Genomic DNA, 17,318 nt, shown 5'->3' with positions numbered 1-17,318 from the left:
CCTTCAGTAGAAGTAAATTGCAAGACAGCAGTGAGTGGGAAACCTATGTTAGGTCGGACAGTAGAAAAAGAGTACACAATGTAGTTGTAACAAAGAATGACAAGACTAGAGTGGCCTTTTCGTGATGGACTTTGGGTACCCAAAAGCACAACGAGGCATTCGCTGGCCCGGGGAATAAAACATGCATAAAGCAATACGTCTGTTACTTGTGCCAGTCCATAATCTATACCGGATCGTCATGGTAAATACCGTCATGGTAGACAGGCTCGTCTGGCTGGTTTCGAGTCGCCTGGTCGCTGGCAGTGACGGGCCGTCCAACTCTGACCCGCGACCTCTGCTCCAGTTCTGCTACCCACAAGGCAGCTCCAGCGCTGGTAGTCAAGAGGAAGAAGAAGCTCAGCACGGGTATCAGCTGAAGGACCATCGCTACGGTTCCAAACCACGTGTACTCCCACGACCAGTAGCTGCGTTCCCGCTTCATCTCCTGCTTGCTCAACCCTCGCAGCTGGAACCATCTGTGGTGCGACAGCTTCCCGTACCGAGAACCGGTAATCATGAGAAAGGCAACCGTGCCACCGTACGGTATCAGGTTGAGCGGGAGAAAGACGATCAGCTCGATGATTTGTTTCAGGCTGAAGGGTTGGAACTCGGCCTTGGTGGTGGGCTTGCCCAACATCTTGACCGACGTGGGCGCATCCGGGAAAAGCAGACGATGGGGCGCAACGAGATCGGTCAGTCCGTGGTTTATTAGCGTTGCCTGTTAGTCATACCGTTAGCAGGCTTTTTCCCACCATGCAGATCGAAAAGCCCAATTTAACCTACGTCAAAAATATCCACTTGGGCCTCGTCGACAAAGAAGCCTTCAAACAGAGCCTGGATCACCACATGGCCCTCTCCCAGCACGAGCACTATCGCATTGAACCAAGCCCCGGCCTTTCCCTGGAAGATCATCAAGAACAGCAGCTGGGGAATAAAGGCAAAGGTAAACAGGATCAGATACACCAGGAACGAGATGATGGACAGCGGGAGTAGGCGGCCTAGGAACACGGGATAGAATTCGGGATGGCGCAAAAAGTAGTATATGCCTTGGATAGGGTATGCGGCAGCGCGAAAGGCACGACGGGCACGATCGACGGGGCCGCGAAAGGGCCGAAGGAAGATTTTCAGGATGCGCCAGAGCAGCGGGCTGCTTCGGCTTCCGCCACCGCTGGCGTCGGGGAGGGAGGGCATGGCGGAGGTCCAGTGGTGGTGGTGGTTTATGCGCCGGCGACGGGTTTGTTGTTCAACTTGCAACTGAATGGATTTCGATCTGGTATCGGAAGGAGTCTGGAATATCGCCGTGGTCCGAGAACAGGACAAAGAGTCCAGACTTTGGTCACTGAAATGCGACGAGTTGCAGGTGACACCGACCGACCGGGCGGCGTGACGTCCTCTGCACCGCAAATCGTCGTAACTCGCGGTTCTCGTGTTACACAGGTTTGTCAGTCTTGCCTGCAGTGGTCGGCGAGCCTCAAGCGCTGGGCTGGCTACACACTGTGGACTGCAGTGCCGGCGGGAGAAAGAAAGCACAGTGGGCTGGCGGAGTACTTTTGTGTTTTGACGGCGGGGCGGGACAGCTGTCTACCCCACATTCGGAGCAGAGGGCGCACGGGACTCGGACCGAGAGTGCTCCACTCACAAACGACGATGTGGAGCCTAGACCACCCGAGGACTGGAGCCCCGCCTTTGCAAGCCTTATCAACTGCACTCCCTTTATGTATCCCATTTGTTGGCAGAAATTCATGGACCAAACAGTACTCGTCTTAGGGTGTGTCCGATGCAACAGTACCCGTAGAGCTCCGGAGTGTTGTCCGGCACTTCACCTATATATGCAGAATGGGTTATGTAATTCCTTTGGAAAGTCACTTCCATGCCCCATCTCAGCCGGTTTATTCCCGCTCTCTAACAATTAGGTTCCTCGTTGGTTTTCCAGCTCTCGTTGGTCCAGTACACTAAATGGCTTGGCGGCCAGCTTACTCCACTATTTCGGAAGCGCGCTTTGTGGTGGTTGGTCTCGAGCAATCTTGGCGGGCCAGATTTACAGAAGGTCCTTTTCTGATCTTTGAAGGTGTGGAAATCATGTCTTTTCGTCGAGGGACGATGTGCCTCAGCCGTCCAGAAAAACGGAACTGTCATGCGGTGGGGGTCAGAAAGGCAACTGCCGTGGGTCATTTCTATCTCAAAGTCGGGTTGGACCCTAGAACTAGAATCTTCCTCTTGTTGAACTGCTGGGTTTCGGGCGGTTCTTTTCCGCTCCCAACGGTCCAAAACGCCCGGTTGTGCTCCAGTGACCAGCTGTCAGCCCATTTTTTTGCATCCCAAACAGGTCAACTAAGCTCCTCTGGGATGGAGGTTTGGACGTCTGCTGGTACCGATGGCAACGTTCCATCGATCCAGGCGCAAAACATCCATCTCCAGAAGTGAGTGAAGTGACAAGCAGGACTCGACAGGACTGGACACTCGTTCAATCAATCCACCTGGCCGGGTTCCCCCTTCGACAACAACGAATCTCTTTCCTCTTCCGTGGCACCAGTCGTGGCATATCGATGTACTAGCACGGCTAAGCGGTTCCCAAAGCGCGACACCCCAATGCCGCCACAGGCGAAAGCAATTCCACGGTCGAATCGGATTGACTCCCACGCCAGAGCAGCTTGTGTTACTTGGTGGACATGGACATGTTTGGGACACTGTGACGCGGGCAAAAAGGCGGACAGGCACAGGCACCGCAGGTCTGCAGCGCAACGCTGAGGCTGGGCTGGGCCATGGCGTCGATTCTTCTACCGACAGAATAGATAAAACGGGGCCGCGTCGGACACAGTTCCGGCACAGCGTTGTGGTTGAATGGATTCAGTTCATACGGTACTTGACTGTCACCAAAGCATTGCATTCAGGTTAGTGTAGACTGTCGCCTCGTGGTCTCCTTCGCTCTACAGTATGTACACTACTAACTAGATAGGTGGCAGCCCACCGCCAGCCAACCACGCACATGCTCGGGGCGACATGGCGCTACTTGGGATCCTGGGAAAGTGTTGGGCCTTGGCGGCGATGCTACGAAATCGCTGCATCGGGAAGTCTGTGAATGGCTGTTGACCATTGATTGCACTTGTTGCCTGGCAAAACTCTGGCCGTCCGGTCTCCTCCTACTCCTCTAGCGCGCGCACACATCACCTCCCGAACTCTGTCTTTCCACGACTTGCACATATTCCCACTGTTCGCTCCGACTCGAGGCTTCCGGCACATCAAATGCTAGGCCGTCACCAGCTGCATCGAGAACAACAGTCCTGACACAATGGACACTCCTCCCACGGCCTTCAGGGGCAGCGAAGACGAGAGGTCGGATCAGCAGAGAAAGAGGAACCGCATCCGGTTTTCGTGTACCACCTGTCGAGAGAAAAAGTAAGGCCGCCCATCCCACACTGTTTTCACGCCTTGGCTGACCACAGTGCAAAGACTCAAGTGCAATCGCCAATCTCCGTGTGACCAGTGCATCAAGAGGAACGTTGCCGCAACATGCAACTTTATTCCCTATGCCCAAAATGAGCCGCGCCCACCCCCCTCTGTCTCGGGCACCACACCCGGCTCACAAAATGCTGGCGCCCGCAACAGGAGAGGGGCCCTTCAGGACATGACGGCAGCAGCCCGCCTTCGCCATCTCGAGCATATGGTCCAGGTCCTGAAAGCGCAAATGCGCCGTGAGGAGGGTGGTGGTGGTGGTGGTGCGGACGTGCCGGTTTCTTCTTCGAGGGCCATCTCTCCTGTCCCTCCGTCGCCCTCTGCCCAAGACACGCAGCCGGATGCAGAAACAAGCGCGCCGTCCAAGGGGACAGCAGGCGCCATGGCCGATCAGACACGATACGTCGAAGTCATTCATTGGGAAGCAGTCTACGACGAGCTTACCACCTTGACCAAGAATCTCAAGGCCTCGGATGAAAGCGATCAAGAGGAAGAGGAACACTGGTCGCCCAGGTGTAACGTGCCTGAACGACAGCCCGTCTCGGTCCTCTTTGCTGGCGGCTTTGCTCCTGTTTCCCCGGCCGACCTGTTTCGACGCATGCCACCGAAGCCTGTATGCGACCGTCTGCTGTCCATCTTCTTCCAGGTCAAAGACGCCGCCTGGTCAGTCTTCCATCTGCCCACGCTATGGAAATACTACGATGCGCTTTGGCAAGAGGATGCCGAGCTTACCTACACCGATCTGGCCTTCTTCTTCCTCCTGTACGCAAACTCGGCCCTCTTCTGTATCCATACGGGCGAGGAAGTTCCTGGCAACTTGGGAAGCCCGATGCAGGCATATAGCATGCTTAAAGCCACGGGCGCTCACGCCCTTGCGCTCTCTGACTACAGTACGCCAGGGAAAAACAAACTTGAGGCCCTGTATGTCTATTTCATTGCCGAGTTTATCGGCCAGCCTGACGCACCGCTCAGCACGTCCATCATCTTTGCCAACATTGTCCGACTTGCCATGCACATGGGACTACATCGTGACCCGAAGCACTACCCTAACATGAGCCCCTTTGAGGGCGAGATGCGCAGGAGACTCTGGCTACAGTTTGTCGAGGTTGACCAGATCGTCGCGTTCCAGTTTGGGCTCCCGAGCAACATCCAGTCCCGTTTCTACGATACCGAAATCCCTCGTAACCTTCTTGATGAGGACTTTGACGAAAATACCAAAGAACTTCCGCCCTCGCGGCCCGAATCCGAGATGACATCCGTCCTCCTGAACATAGTAAAATCTCGCACGATATGTGCCTTTGCAGATATCACAGCGGCCATGTGCTCGAGGAACCCCATCAGCTACGCCGAAGTCATTCGTCTGGACAAGCAGCTCGAGGACGCCCACAACAGTCTTCCGCCTCTCCTCCAGTTTCGCAGCTTTGCCGAGTCCAAGGACGACCCTATCGACGTGGTGATGCAGCGGTTTTGGATGGAACTAATGTATCAAAAGGCACGCATCGTGTTGCACCGAAGGTACATGGGCATCGGAAGGACGGATAAGCGTTACGCGCACTCTCAGCAGGTCTGTCTGGACGCGGCCACCAAGACGTTGCGAGGCCAGTTCGATCTTTATTGTGAGCGGCAGCCCCAGGGGCGATTGGCTTCGGAGAAAAACGGGCAGTTTTTCCGAGCCAGTATTACCACTCACGACTTTCTCCTCGCCGGCATGATCCTCTGTCTCGAACTTTCCCACATCAGGGCCCGGGAGAAAAGGGAGGCATCTCCCTGTGGCACGCGGCATAATGCAGTTGAGAACGATGTCATCTCGAAGGACGCATTGATGCAGATGCTCGAGATGTCGCGGCAAATCTGGCAGTCGACAAGGAAGGAGTCGACCGAAGCAAATAGGGCCTTCAAGATTCTGTCCAAGATGCTGTGTTTGTCAACAGGAGCCGTGTTCGAGAGCAGTCCTGAATCGTCGGGTAGCGCATACGATTCGACCCAGGCGTCTACATATGCAAACTCAGAGTCAGGTAAGCAATCTTTTTCATGATGTTTGTGCGGCCTACCGAGACTAACACTGCTCACGGAAGCGACGGCAGTGATGGGTGCAAATCCCTATTACTACACGCAGCCCCAGGCTCCCACCGCCATGAGCCAGACCGTACCCGTTGCTATACCCATTGTCATGCCACCAACAACCACAATTTCCCACCCCGAGCAGATGCAATATCCTCTGGCGTGGCAGCCAGACCTCCCCCCTCCGATAGGACCCGTGGACCTTTCCCCTTACAACACAATGGACCAGTTCATGGATCCGAGCTTGACGGCCGACTGGGTAAGCAAAAGGAAGCTGGTTGGTGCGGGCAGTAACGAGAAGCTAACATGGATGCAACAGAACTTCTGGGACAAACAGGTCCATAACACGAACGCTGACGAGCTCCAAATACCGTGGAATACGTTTTTCAACCCTCAGATGCCAGGCTATCAATAAATTATTTGGAGGCACACCACCAATGCATGCTTTAACCGACATATGTCTCGTTGTGGAATTTGTCTGTGATTTATTTGCAGTCATGACGAAACAGCATCGAACGGCACATCAGCCCTCGCTGGATGCATCGTGAATTTCTCAGTTTACTCATGACAGAAGGTGACGGGAAGCGCGGCCGCTTACGAAATCCAAGATGGTAAAGAGCGACAGCCACTTGGCCCTCCCTCCCTTTACATAACGCGGGCTTGACGCAGCGCATTCTCTCTGCTGGCCTTGACAATTCCAAACATTGTCCAAGAGGTCGAGCAACACTAATGTGTTATTCATGTAGCCCCAAGCCGTCAACGGGAAGGCGACTCGGAGTCGGACAGCTGGCGATAGCGTCCAGATGCCGAACCTCGACTTTCGGGTTTTGATACGCCATTTGACCGTGGCATGTTGCCGCTCTCGCCTCGGCAGAAATCACCATTATTGCAAAAGACGACAATTCTCAACTTCAATTTTCAACACTATGGAGCACAAACGCCACCACGCCCGAAAACGACAATGGCGGGGATGTAGTTGGGTAGAGGATATGGGATGGAGATGGAAGAGGCTAGTAAACGAGGGGGCTGTGTTAAGCACTAGGGGTTTTGTGCTTTTCAGCCAGTACTGATGACATTTACAGCCCACGAGTGTGGTGTCCGGGGCAACAAGCCTGGGGCTTCAAACAGCATGCCGGATGGGAACGGTGATTCGATAACTATTCGGATCCGATCTCAAGGCGTCGGGGCGCGCCGCATCGATAACGACGGGCCCTGCACCGTCTCCACACGGCCCCCGCCATGACTGAGCCGAGATCCGATAGACGCGGTCTATTAACCCCTCTTCAGTTAGCTCGGATACTTACTTTGCAGTGATTGGACCCGCGGAACTATTGCGCCATTGGCATGTGTCATGAACTTTTGGGTGGGAGGCTGATAAAGTACGTGTAGTAACAATTATTTTCAATGTCTGAAGACTCTGAACCTCTCTTTTTTGACTATTCTGATACAGTGGTGATGCACTAAGATTGAGCCTCATTCCATCCATGTTACACGTTACTACCACTTACCACATACGAACTCCACAGTGGATCCATACACATTCCCCAGTTTCTCCACCTGTCCACCGTATCTCTCACCCGTGACCGGCGCAAATATTTACAATCCTCACCCACTCAAGTCTCATCACTCGTCACAGCACTTACATACGTATACTAGACGACCTATACGCCAAGCATGGGTTCCACAAACACTACCGCGCCCACGGGCGGCGGCGCCGAGGGCATCAACAACTTTGACGTCTTCAAGAACGACATCCTCATGCTGCACGTGCCTCTTCCGCCGGACCAAGCCTGGATCGACAGACTTGAGAACAAGTACCCCGGCTTCAAAGTCCGGTGGGTACACCGCTCATGGCAAGACTACGGCAAGGACGACGAGAGCACGGCGGCCGAGGGGTATGAGGGCGTCACCATGCTATGCTCCTTTTACCCGCACAAGGCCGAGTTGTTGCCCAAGCTGAAATGGGTACAGCTCACGAGCGCCGGTGCTGACCCGTGGCTGCAGCATCCGCTGTACTTGAACAAGGAGATAGTGTTTTGTACTGCCAACGGGTGTCATCCGTATGCTATCCCCTTCCCCTCTTTTCCCTCCCATCACACGAAATCAACATGATGATTAACAAGTGTTGTCCGAGGTAAAAAGCCCCCAAATAGCCGAATGGGTAATCGGCACCTACCTAATGCTCTCTCACCACTTCCTCCCCTACCACGACGCCGCCGCCCAGCACGGCCAATCCCAAGTCCTGCGCCACCTCACCACCGTCGACTCGCCCGGCATGCGCATGGGTATTCTAGGCTACGGCGCCATCGGCCGCCAAGTCGCGCGCGTCGCCCAAGCCTTAGGCATGGAAATTTACGCCTACACGCGCCGTCCCAAACCCACTCCCGAGTCCCGCAAGGACGACTCTTACCACGTCCCCGGCACTGGTGATCCGGACGGTATCATCCCATCGAAATGGTTTTCCGGTTCTTCACGCGAGGACATCGACCACTTTCTAGCTCAAGATCTCGACATCCTGGTTGTTTCGCTTCCGCTTACGGCGTCGACCAAGCAGATTATCGGAAGGAAACAGTTCGATATCCTGGCGAAGAAAAAGACGTTCTTGTCGAATATCGCGAGGGGCGGACATGTGGATACCGAGGCGCTGGTGGAGGCGTTGAAGGAGGATAAAATCAGAGGCGCGGCGCTGGATGTTACGGACCCCGAGCCACTGCCTCAGGGACATGAATTGCTGAAAATGCCGGATAAGTGCTTTGTTACGCCGCATGTGAGTTGGCAGACGCCGTTTTACTTTGAAAGAGTAAAAGCGATTCTAGAGGAGAATTTGGAGAGGTGGAGGGTGAATGGGGGACCGAGGGGGTTGGTGAATTTGATGGATCGGGAGAGTGGGTATTGATACGAAGGAGAGGATGTTTTCTGGGGGAAGGAGGAATTGGAAATGGATGTGGAAATGAAATGGGGGCGCGAACGGGGACGGAAATGAGAAACAGTCGAGGGAGAAGACCAAGATGAGAAGCAGGAGAGAGAAAAGAAAGGCGATGAAGAGGATGAAACGGAAAGGTGATCATCAATGATACAGTTTCGCCGTTTCACCACGGGCTAGGGCTGTCGATTGTCAAATCAAGTGAGAAGAAAGACAATAAAGAAAAAAGAAAAGGAAGACCAAAAGGAAGAAGAAAAAAACATACAACACCAGGGATTCGCTGGTCGTCACCGACCCAACTACTAGTCTGGCCCTCACTGGCTTATCTATGGGAGAGCGGACGGGATCCCGAGTTTTCCAGTGGGTATGGTCGTATATGATTTGAATGAGTTTAGCGAGGGATTATGAGGGAAAGTATCTTGAAGCCAGACACCAGACTCCAACAAAAACCCCTGAATCCCAAACAGCGATGAGGTGTGCTAGGTAAGATGGGTTTACAACTGGTTCAGCAATGATTGGGATTGGATATCAACAATCCGATTTGAGCGCCAAGAAAAGAAGCGGACAAACCGATTCCAGCAAATGATGGCAAGGACCATGTGGAGGACAAAGAAGGAAATCGATCAGAGAGATCTCGACACCAACTGCCGAACCCTGTGCGGATCAGTGATCACTGCCAAGGGTCCGAGAAAGCAATAGCCTCAACACCGCCGCTCTGGGCATGGATATGTACCTCGTTCCCATGTCAACCAGCCAAGCGATCCAATTCGTGTTCCTACGACTCCGCCACGATGCTGTTCAAATAAGCTTTTTTAGTTCAGACCTCCTCTTGGCCTACGCGTTGACCTCGTCGAGACCTACGTCACCCGATCTGGGTAGGCTCCACCGGGACATCCATGTCCATCACGTACCAGGTCCCAACACTCCCCCCCCCCCCGGGGTCAATGACAACTTCCAGTTTGGTTAAATGATCGCCACTGTCTGTTCCTGAATCACTGTCTCACCCAGTTGACTCACTCTTGCATCACTCCAAGCAATTTGATCTTCTTTCTGGCTGCCGAAAAACAAGCTTTATAAGACGCAACTTCCCGAGACAAACACCATCATCAACAAAACAAAACCAAGCCAAACGCCCACGTCAAAACATTTGCAATGTCTTCCAAAACAACACCCACATCAACTACCAACATCAATACTGGTGATCCAACTACATCCACTCGCAAAGAACAATCACCACGCAACAGTCTCTCTTTAAGAAGCTCAGTATTACCCACAATCACCAACTCGACAGCAACAGTACCCTCAAACACAACAATGGCACCACCACCCGCTTCCATGGGACACGGTCTCTCTTCAGAGAACCAGCTCCGAAGCCGCCGGAGATCATCTGCCTCCTCCACGCGCAGCGAACACTTTGCCGCCGCCGCCACTTCGGCCTTTGCCGTGCCCACCATTTCCGTTCCCACGCCCACATACTCCAGCCATCACCGCTCCATGTCATCCTCCAGTACCTCCCAGCACTTATCTTTGCCCCCTTTCCGTCATCGCCGCTCATCCTCCAGCGCCTCCCAAGACGGCTACCGCTCTCCTAGCCCGGGCAGCAGTAGAACTAGCGCCTTTGTCCTCCCACCCGGCGTTTCCATCAGCCAAATCACGCCCAACGTTTTTGTCGGGAACAATGCGAGTTCCACTTCGATCCAGACGTTGATGCATTACGGCATCACTTCCATGGTTTCCTTGCTATCCACCGCGGAGCAACAACTCAACGAAGATGCGTGGAATTCACCCGCTTTGGGGATGTTGGTCCCCAAGCAAAACAGGCTGTTTGTGCGCTGTGAGGATTCACCAGAGGAAGATCTAATGGGGAAGTTGGCCATGATTTGCAAGTTTGTCGAGGACCAGATTGAAGAAGGGCATCCTGAGCAACGACATCGGAAGCAAAGCGTCGAGGAAATGCTAAAGAGTGTGTTACCTGCGAGTGAGGTGCCCAAGGGGTTTCATACCGGGACTGCTGATCAGGAGCAGCAGTCTAAACCAAAACAGAGAGTGCGCAGTCTGATTCCCGATGAGGAAGGGAATGTTGAAGGGCCCACATTGACATCACCGCAAAATCCCAAGGACACGACAGAGTCGCCGACGCAAAAGCCAAGAAGGAACTCAATCCCCGCACCACGAATGCAAAGAGTCCGATCATTAATCCCCGACGACATACACCCCGTCCCATCCGTCCCATCAGGTTCCATCCCCTCCATCCCTTCTGCCCCTGTCCCTTCACTTCCTGGCCAACCCCACCTCTCACCACTACTCGACACATCACTCTCGCAACTCTCGGCTCTTTCTCCTGCCGCCCAAGCCGGCCCGTCAGCATCATCATCTACATCTATATTTACATCTATGTCAACATCTACATCAACGCCCACAAGCCCCTCCACCCAATCCAGTTTCGAAACAGGCGGTAAAGTCTTAATCCACTGCAACCAAGGAGTCTCTCGCTCTGGCGCCGCCTGCGTCGCTTACATAATGAAGCAGCAGCCGAACCTGTCAGCACGTAAGGCGGTGCGGTTCGTGCAGGTGCGGAGGAAGGAGGTGGAGCCCAGCGCGACGTTTTTGCGGCAGTTGGGGGTCTGGGGGGAGGAGTGCAAGTTTGATGTTTGGGAGGAGAATGTTGAAATTGCCTCTGACGAAGGGCTGGACGGAAATGAGGTGGACGGAAAGGGGGCGCATGGAAAGGCAGGACATCAAAACAGGAAGAAGGTACCCAAGGCTCCGTACAAGAAATGGTTGGATGAGCGGGAAGAAATGCGGAGACAAGTAAAAGAAATGGGGGGCTTGGTTCTTCCGCAGGGTGGAATACAGGTTTAGGATGCTGGTGGCAGGGAAGCTACCTCTAGGGCTGGAACTGGGAATGGACATGCACATGGACATGAGAAGGAACATGATAATGGGAGTGGGAGTGGAAGTGGAAGTGGGGGCATGGGCGGCAGGCATGTACAGTGGGCTGCATCTCCCACCCTTTCTCGGACTACTGGGTGCTGGGGGCGATTAGCTGGACGGGTACCGACTCCTGTTCCTGCTCCTATTCCTATTCCTGTCCCTAGCGGCGCTCGTGCTCGTATTGATACTGGTTTCGGTGCTGGTACCGGTGCGGAGTCTGATACTGATAGTGGTTCCGATACTGGTTCTGATTCCGATACTGATACAGGGAGAGACGAAGGTGGTAGCGACGTGGGTGATCTGTAAAGAGGAGTGGGCGGGTTGAGTTTGAGTCGAGCGCAGACGGAAAGCTTGGGGAGGATGTATCGGGGGGATAATTGGAATGGTACCTCTATCAAGCCGAGGAGCCGGACTGAGTAGGTGGTGGAGGATGGTAACGAATGAAGAAAGGAATACCTCTAAGGAATAAAAATTGAGGGATATTATCAAGGTGAGACAGCAGCGAGTTACCATGGGGCATGGAAGTAGATGCAGAATCAGCTCAGCGATGGAAATATTATAAGCGATTATTGACTACCTATGGCTCCTACTTGGGAGGTTACATATCGGTGCTTTGGATGGTTACCTACCTTTCTGTGTTGTGAGACGTGAGTACCTCTATCAAGTGATTAACGATTTAATGAAAACGAAGGTCAGCAATGAAAGGATACTCTGACTTGCCTCTCTTGGAGTGGACTGGACTGGAGTGGTGGACTGGAGTGGACTGGATTCGGTGCATGGATGGCTGTCAAATCGAGTAGGAAAATGAAAACAGGCAGTGAGCAGTGAGCAGGCAGTAAACCGTAAGAAATAGGTTCGCTTGAGATTTGGTCCTGTTAACTGGTACGACAGACCTGGGTTATCGGACCCTTGGTGTTTGTCATGTCTACCCCTAGAGGTAGGTACCTACCTAAGTAGGTATGTCTGTGTCGTATGTTTGTGTTGTATCTCTTGTGTCGAATTCAAAGGCGTGCTGTTTTTGCTTCGGTACCTAGGTATTACTAGTGGCGAATCAAAGAATGACGACGGAGGAAAGTGGACATCGATGCCCGAGAAAGAAAAGAAAGAAAAAAAAAAAAAAAAAAAAGAAAAAGAAAAAAAGAAAGAAAGCAAAAAAACTACATGTGGAACTTTGCAGAGAAAAGGTAGGTAGGTAGGTGAGCACCTCAATGGCAGCGACCGAGGGCTGAGTGCCCTTTTGCAACCCCTACTTGCATGTCTTATTTCCCATGTCCATTGCTTACCTACCTAGGTATGTGAGCCCGCGTGTGATGCTTGTGCCTGTGGCCAGGTCATGATGCCTCTGGAGAAATCCGGTCAGGCTCGTCGGAGACGGAACTGCGAAATCTGGTTCAGTGGACGCTGGGCGCTGGGCGGTGACTGCCCTGTTCTTGCAATGCATAAACAGGTACAGGCACAGACAGATCAAGGAAAGACAAAATCATAAACTCCGTTTCGGCAAGAAAGCTTTGCAGTTTGCAGCTCCGGAGTTCCGAGAATGCATGTGGTGATGTAGGTGGTGGTGGTGGTGGTGGTGGTGAAATCAACGTGTCCGGATTGGGGAGCATTTCAGCAAAGTATTTTGTAGAATGATGAAGACACTCGACGCCTACGATGTAGACACCACAGTGTATCATACGTATAAAACTTTGGACTTGTCTTTGAACAGTTTTCTTTTGCCTCAGAAGACATTTGGTGTTTTTCCTTTCGTGATATGATAACTTGGCCATGTCCCGGGTGCTGCGGGCTACATAATTTTCTGCAATCCTGAAAGCTGCAATCTCAACACCAGTGGCGAGCTGCACCAAGGCACATGTCTTGTCGAGGTGACGGAGGTCCGGAACACCTACCGGACAAGCAATATTAATATTTAATGCCCAGCACACGCAATTCTGATGAACGCAATAACCAGAAAGAATGCTCGAATCTCCTCTTCAAGACCCTATTTAAGCCCCTCTTCCTCAACTCTGTGTTCCAGTTGTGTTTTTTTTTTCTCCCACCAGATCACACACAATCATCAAAGCCTCGACCTGATCTAACCATCTTCTCGCTCAACCAAACTTGCAACCTGCCAGAAAGTTTCTTCCAACACTTTACATCTGAAACTCATCAGTCATCGTCTGATTGTATGTCCCCCTTTCCCTATCTGTCTTCGAACATCTTCCCCTTCTGACAAAGAATAACTAATTGACTAACAACTCTTTCCATCAGACTACCTAACACATCCAGCCGCAATGCGTTCACCATTCGGCACTACAGGGCTTACCAGATCACTTGGTCTGGTGGCCCTCGCACTCTCAACCACCTGCACCGGGATATACATCCCCAGTGCCCGTGTCCCCCTCCCGGCATCTTTGGCCCGCAAGGATGCCACCACCATCACAGTCACCACCGTGTCCACAGCAGGCACGACGGTGACAAACCTCGAAGCGGACAGCAGTGTCTCCGTCCCCACTGCTGCTACTACCCCCAGCCTCCGCCGTACGCGCTCCAGACGACCGGTTACGGTTGTCGAGACGGTCACGGCCACTACGGTAATGGAGACGGTCACGGTCACGCCGGCCGCCTCCTCGGCGACGAATAGCGTCGAGGACAACAATGCTTCTTCTGGTTCCTCCGATGTGTCTTCTATCTCTACCGAAGTCGTCACCGATGTCGTTGTCGTGTCCCCTGAGACGGTTACCATCATTTACGGTGGGGGTGTCTCCTCTACTGATGCCGGACCTGTTTCTCGCGGTGTCGTCTCTTCGGCTAGCGATGTTCCCTCTTCCTCTGCCAATGCTGCTTCCACCTCCATCGAGGTGACTACTGTTACTGTCTTCCCCGAGGTCGTTTCTACCTCTACTGTTGGAGTGTCATCCTCCACTGATGAGGTTTCCGACTCTGCCTCCACCAACAACGCTGTCTCCACCCGCAGGACCACGATTACCTTGGGAAAGGGAACGACCACTGCTACTGAGGCGGCCACTTCAGTCGAGCCGTCCACTTCTGTCCAGAGGACCATTACAATTGACACGGCCGCACTCGTAACTTTGCCCACGTCGCTTGTTACCCTAACAAGGAGAGCAGACAACAAAGCGGCTCCCTCCTCGCCATCCTCTTCTGACGGGGGTGCCATCTCCATCGCGACCCTCGCCTCTGCCTCTCCTGTTGTGTGGAATCCACTTTTCGGTCATGGCCCTGTCGTTGTCTCTACCTCTTCTGCTTTCATGAATCCTCCTTTTGGTCATGGCCCTGTCGTTGTCTCTACCTCTTCTGCTTTCATGAATCCTCTTTTTGGTCATGGCCCTGTCGTTGTGTCCGCTAGTACTCTCGATGCGCCGGAAACTCTGTCCACAGTATTCGTCACGGCCAAGAGGACAGGCGACGCAGCGGTTTCCTCCGGTGGTTCCTCCTCCGCCGCTGCCTCTGCCTCTACTCCTGATGTCGTCAAGACCCTTCCTGGCATTGTCATTGTCAGTAGCCTCGATACGCCGGAAACAACTCTGTCCACGGTGTTCGTCACGGCGAAGAGGACAGGCGACGGAGCGGTCTCCTCTAGTGGCTCCTCCTCCGTCGCTCCCGCTACCCGTGCCTCTGCTTCTGTCTCCTCCAGTGGCTCGTCTTCCTCCGCCGCTGCCTCTGCCTCAACTTCTGCCGATGCCGCTCCCGTTTCGTCTACTACCAATGATCGCCCCCTCCTTACCATTACCAGGACCAGCACGAATGTGACGGCCACGGTCCATGTCACCGTGGCACCCACCAGGACTAGCACGAGTGTGACGGCCACGGTCCATGTCACCGTGGTGACGGCCACGGTCCATGTCGCCGTGACACCCGCCGCCCCCACCGAAACGAGGTCGACGCTGCAGCTGGCGCAGGCTAACTGTCTCGTGTGCCAGGACATTTTCGACGACAATGGTATAGTGCCTCCTGAGAAGGTGCCTGCGTCTGCTGCTTATGCTGTGAAGAGAAACTTGGACTCATTGGAGGAGCCTCTGAATAATACTGCCCCTAGGCGCAGGATACCAGTGGGGAAGTTGATTTCTCTGGATGGCGGTGATGACATTGCCCCCCTACTCATCCCTCCGATGTTGCCCACTGGTGGCGTGGTTGATGATCATGCCAACGCTACTGTCAATAGGGATGGTGCTGTCGTTTCCCGCCAACTCGTCCCTCCTATGATGTCTGGGTTCAGCGTCGCCACCCACATCACTCGGAGCTCGTTCTCGCCCATCCGCCTTCCCCCCGTTACCAACAACGCGGACTTGCACACCACCCATTCCACTCACTCGCCCATCCGCCTGGCTCCAATCACCAACAACGCGGACCATGCCACCCGTCCCAAGCAAACCGCTACGCCCATCCGCCTCGCCCCCATCAACAACATCACCACTCCCACCGGCGTCCCCCAACCCCAGCCCACCGACGTCCTACAACCCAAGCCATTCATAAACCACGCCCCCCTCAAGGACGTCCTCCCCGGCGTCGTTGACAATGACCACCTTGAGCCCCTCTCCCAAGGCACCGCCAAGTCCCGCCGTGCCGAGACTTTCCCCCTCCCCCCTCTCAACATCACCAGGGGCAACCTCAACCAGGCCTACAACCCCTCCCCCAAGTCCACCGTTTTCAAAACGCCCGCCACCAAGTCCCGTGTCCCTAACCCCCTCATCGCTACCCCCAACCCCCTTCTCGGCACCCCTCGCCCGACCCCCACCCCAACCCCCGTATGGGAACATAAAACCCACATTTAGAGTTTAGAGTTTACCTAAACTCTAACTATCTCCGGCCTGCAACATGACTGCGCACACAACGACAACGACAACGACAACGCGCAGAGAAAGGGAAGAGGGAAAGGAAAGGGGAAAGGGGAAAGGAGACAGCGTAGAGGGAAGGGGAAGTAGAAAGGAAAAGAGGAAAGAGGAAAGGGAAGGGAAAGAGGGAAGGAGATGGGGGATTGGGAAAAAAGGGAGGGGAAGGAGAGAAGCTGGAGTGAAAAGGAAAGGAGGGGAAGGAAGAATGAAGAAAAGCGGGAAAAAAAAAGGAGTAGGAGAGATTTCATTCATCATCTACCTACATCAGCGGTTCTCATTATAGATTGGATCCTTTTCGTTGTAATTGGGTGGGTACCTAGGTAGGGAAAACAGTACCTACCTACCTACCTACCTTACCTACCTCTACAACTTACCTTGGCATTTTCTTTTCAAAAGTGGAATTGGATCTTTTCCAATCTCACCTAGCGTTTTCCTTTTTCCAGAATTGGATCATCAGTTGTAGTTCCAGGTAGTGACGCCACTACCTTACAACTTACCTTAGCGTTATCACCTAGCGAAACTCTGTTTCAGTTCCAAACCTACCTAACCTTTGCGTCCAGATCTTGTCCTCGACTTCAAAGCTCAAGTGATCGTAACACGCCCTTATAAGTTCACCCGTTTATTGTCAGCGCTGTATCGAACATCCTGCATCTCGTGAAAGATTATACTTCTACCAAGGAAGATCTTGTTCTGAAAGATGAACTCACCATAAATACCCATGCGAGGACCAGGACATACCAATACCTCCTACCTACCTCTACAAATCGACAACATGCCCGCTTGGTCGAGAAGAGGTTCATCGACGTGGCAGCCAAACGCGAATCAGGCCTCACGAGGCCCTCTTGGGCAAAAAGCCGGTCGCGAACATGGGTGTCAACAAAATTATCAACGTTCTAGTCAAGCTGAACAGACTCCGACGACGGGGGTTTGGCATATATGCACATGCACAGCAGCTCTTTGAACAGCGACCTTAGCCGACGTTCTCCCACCAGACCAGTCGATCGATCGATCGTATGCAAATTGCTTATTTGGGCATGGTATTGATGCGATAAGTCCCCCCTAGGTCTGGACGAGGG

General features: G+C 53.4%; 5 protein-coding genes across 5 annotated transcripts; 4 read left to right on the top strand and 1 right to left on the bottom strand.

The window, feature by feature from the left end:
* Window positions 1-28: 28 nt before the first annotated feature.
* B0T23DRAFT_133442 (uncharacterized protein) lies at window positions 29-1,370 on the bottom strand. The gene is made up of 2 exons (XM_062832230.1): window positions 823-1,370; window positions 29-757 (listed from the first exon to the last, which is right to left on the bottom strand). The coding sequence occupies exons 1-2, from the start codon at window positions 1,228-1,230 to the stop codon at window positions 224-226; spliced, it is 942 nt and encodes a 313-aa protein (XP_062692523.1). The 5' UTR covers window positions 1,231-1,370; the 3' UTR covers window positions 29-223.
* A 1,793-nt stretch (window positions 1,371-3,163) lies between these two features.
* Window positions 3,164-6,162, top strand: B0T23DRAFT_133406 (uncharacterized protein). The gene is made up of 4 exons (XM_062832229.1): window positions 3,164-3,435; window positions 3,490-5,507; window positions 5,568-5,812; window positions 5,873-6,162. The coding sequence occupies exons 1-4, from the start codon at window positions 3,329-3,331 to the stop codon at window positions 5,966-5,968; spliced, it is 2,466 nt and encodes an 821-aa protein (XP_062692522.1). The 5' UTR covers window positions 3,164-3,328; the 3' UTR covers window positions 5,969-6,162.
* Window positions 6,163-6,993: 831 nt separating this feature from the next.
* On the top strand, window positions 6,994-8,449 carry B0T23DRAFT_441418 (uncharacterized protein; the record flags this gene model as incomplete). The annotated part of the gene is made up of 2 exons (XM_062840775.1): window positions 6,994-7,613; window positions 7,696-8,449. The coding sequence occupies exons 1-2, from the start codon at window positions 7,228-7,230 to the stop codon at window positions 8,447-8,449; spliced, it is 1,140 nt and encodes a 379-aa protein (XP_062692521.1). The 5' UTR covers window positions 6,994-7,227.
* A 1,341-nt stretch (window positions 8,450-9,790) lies between these two features.
* Window positions 9,791-11,338, top strand: B0T23DRAFT_404206 (protein-tyrosine phosphatase-like protein; the record flags this gene model as incomplete). The annotated part of the gene is made up of 2 exons (XM_062838876.1): window positions 9,791-10,605; window positions 10,918-11,338. The coding sequence occupies 2 exons, from the start codon at window positions 9,791-9,793 to the stop codon at window positions 11,336-11,338; spliced, it is 1,236 nt and encodes a 411-aa protein (XP_062692520.1).
* A 2,345-nt stretch (window positions 11,339-13,683) lies between these two features.
* B0T23DRAFT_317802 (uncharacterized protein) lies at window positions 13,684-16,182 on the top strand (the record flags this gene model as incomplete). Its single annotated transcript, XM_062835024.1, has 1 exon — window positions 13,684-16,182. The coding sequence occupies one exon, from the start codon at window positions 13,684-13,686 to the stop codon at window positions 16,180-16,182; it is 2,499 nt and encodes an 832-aa protein (XP_062692519.1).
* Window positions 16,183-17,318: the final 1,136 nt, after the last annotated feature.

The sequence above is a fragment of the Neurospora hispaniola genome (assembly GCF_033458365.1).
Source record: "Neurospora hispaniola strain FGSC 10403 chromosome Unknown B0T23scaffold_4, whole genome shotgun sequence".
In the NCBI taxonomy this organism is placed as follows: domain Eukaryota; kingdom Fungi; phylum Ascomycota; class Sordariomycetes; order Sordariales; family Sordariaceae; genus Neurospora; species Neurospora hispaniola.
This window is presented reverse-complemented; position numbering and strand designations above follow the sequence as displayed.

Coding starts and splice junctions, on each gene's coding strand:
- B0T23DRAFT_133406 (XM_062832229.1), top strand. CDS start 3,329: ATGGACACTCCTCCCACGGCCTTCAGGGGCAGCGAAGACGAGAGGTCG. Junction 3,436..3,489: donor ACCACCTGTCGAGAGAAAAA/GTAAGGCCGCCC, acceptor CACAGTGCAAAG/ACTCAAGTGCAATCGCCAAT. Junction 5,508..5,567: donor ATATGCAAACTCAGAGTCAG/GTAAGCAATCTT, acceptor TGCTCACGGAAG/CGACGGCAGTGATGGGTGCA.
- B0T23DRAFT_133442 (XM_062832230.1), bottom strand. CDS start 1,230: ATGCCCTCCCTCCCCGACGCCAGCGGTGGCGGAAGCCGAAGCAGCCCG. Junction 758..822: donor CCCAAGTGGATATTTTTGAC/GTAGGTTAAATT, acceptor TATGACTAACAG/GCAACGCTAATAAACCACGG.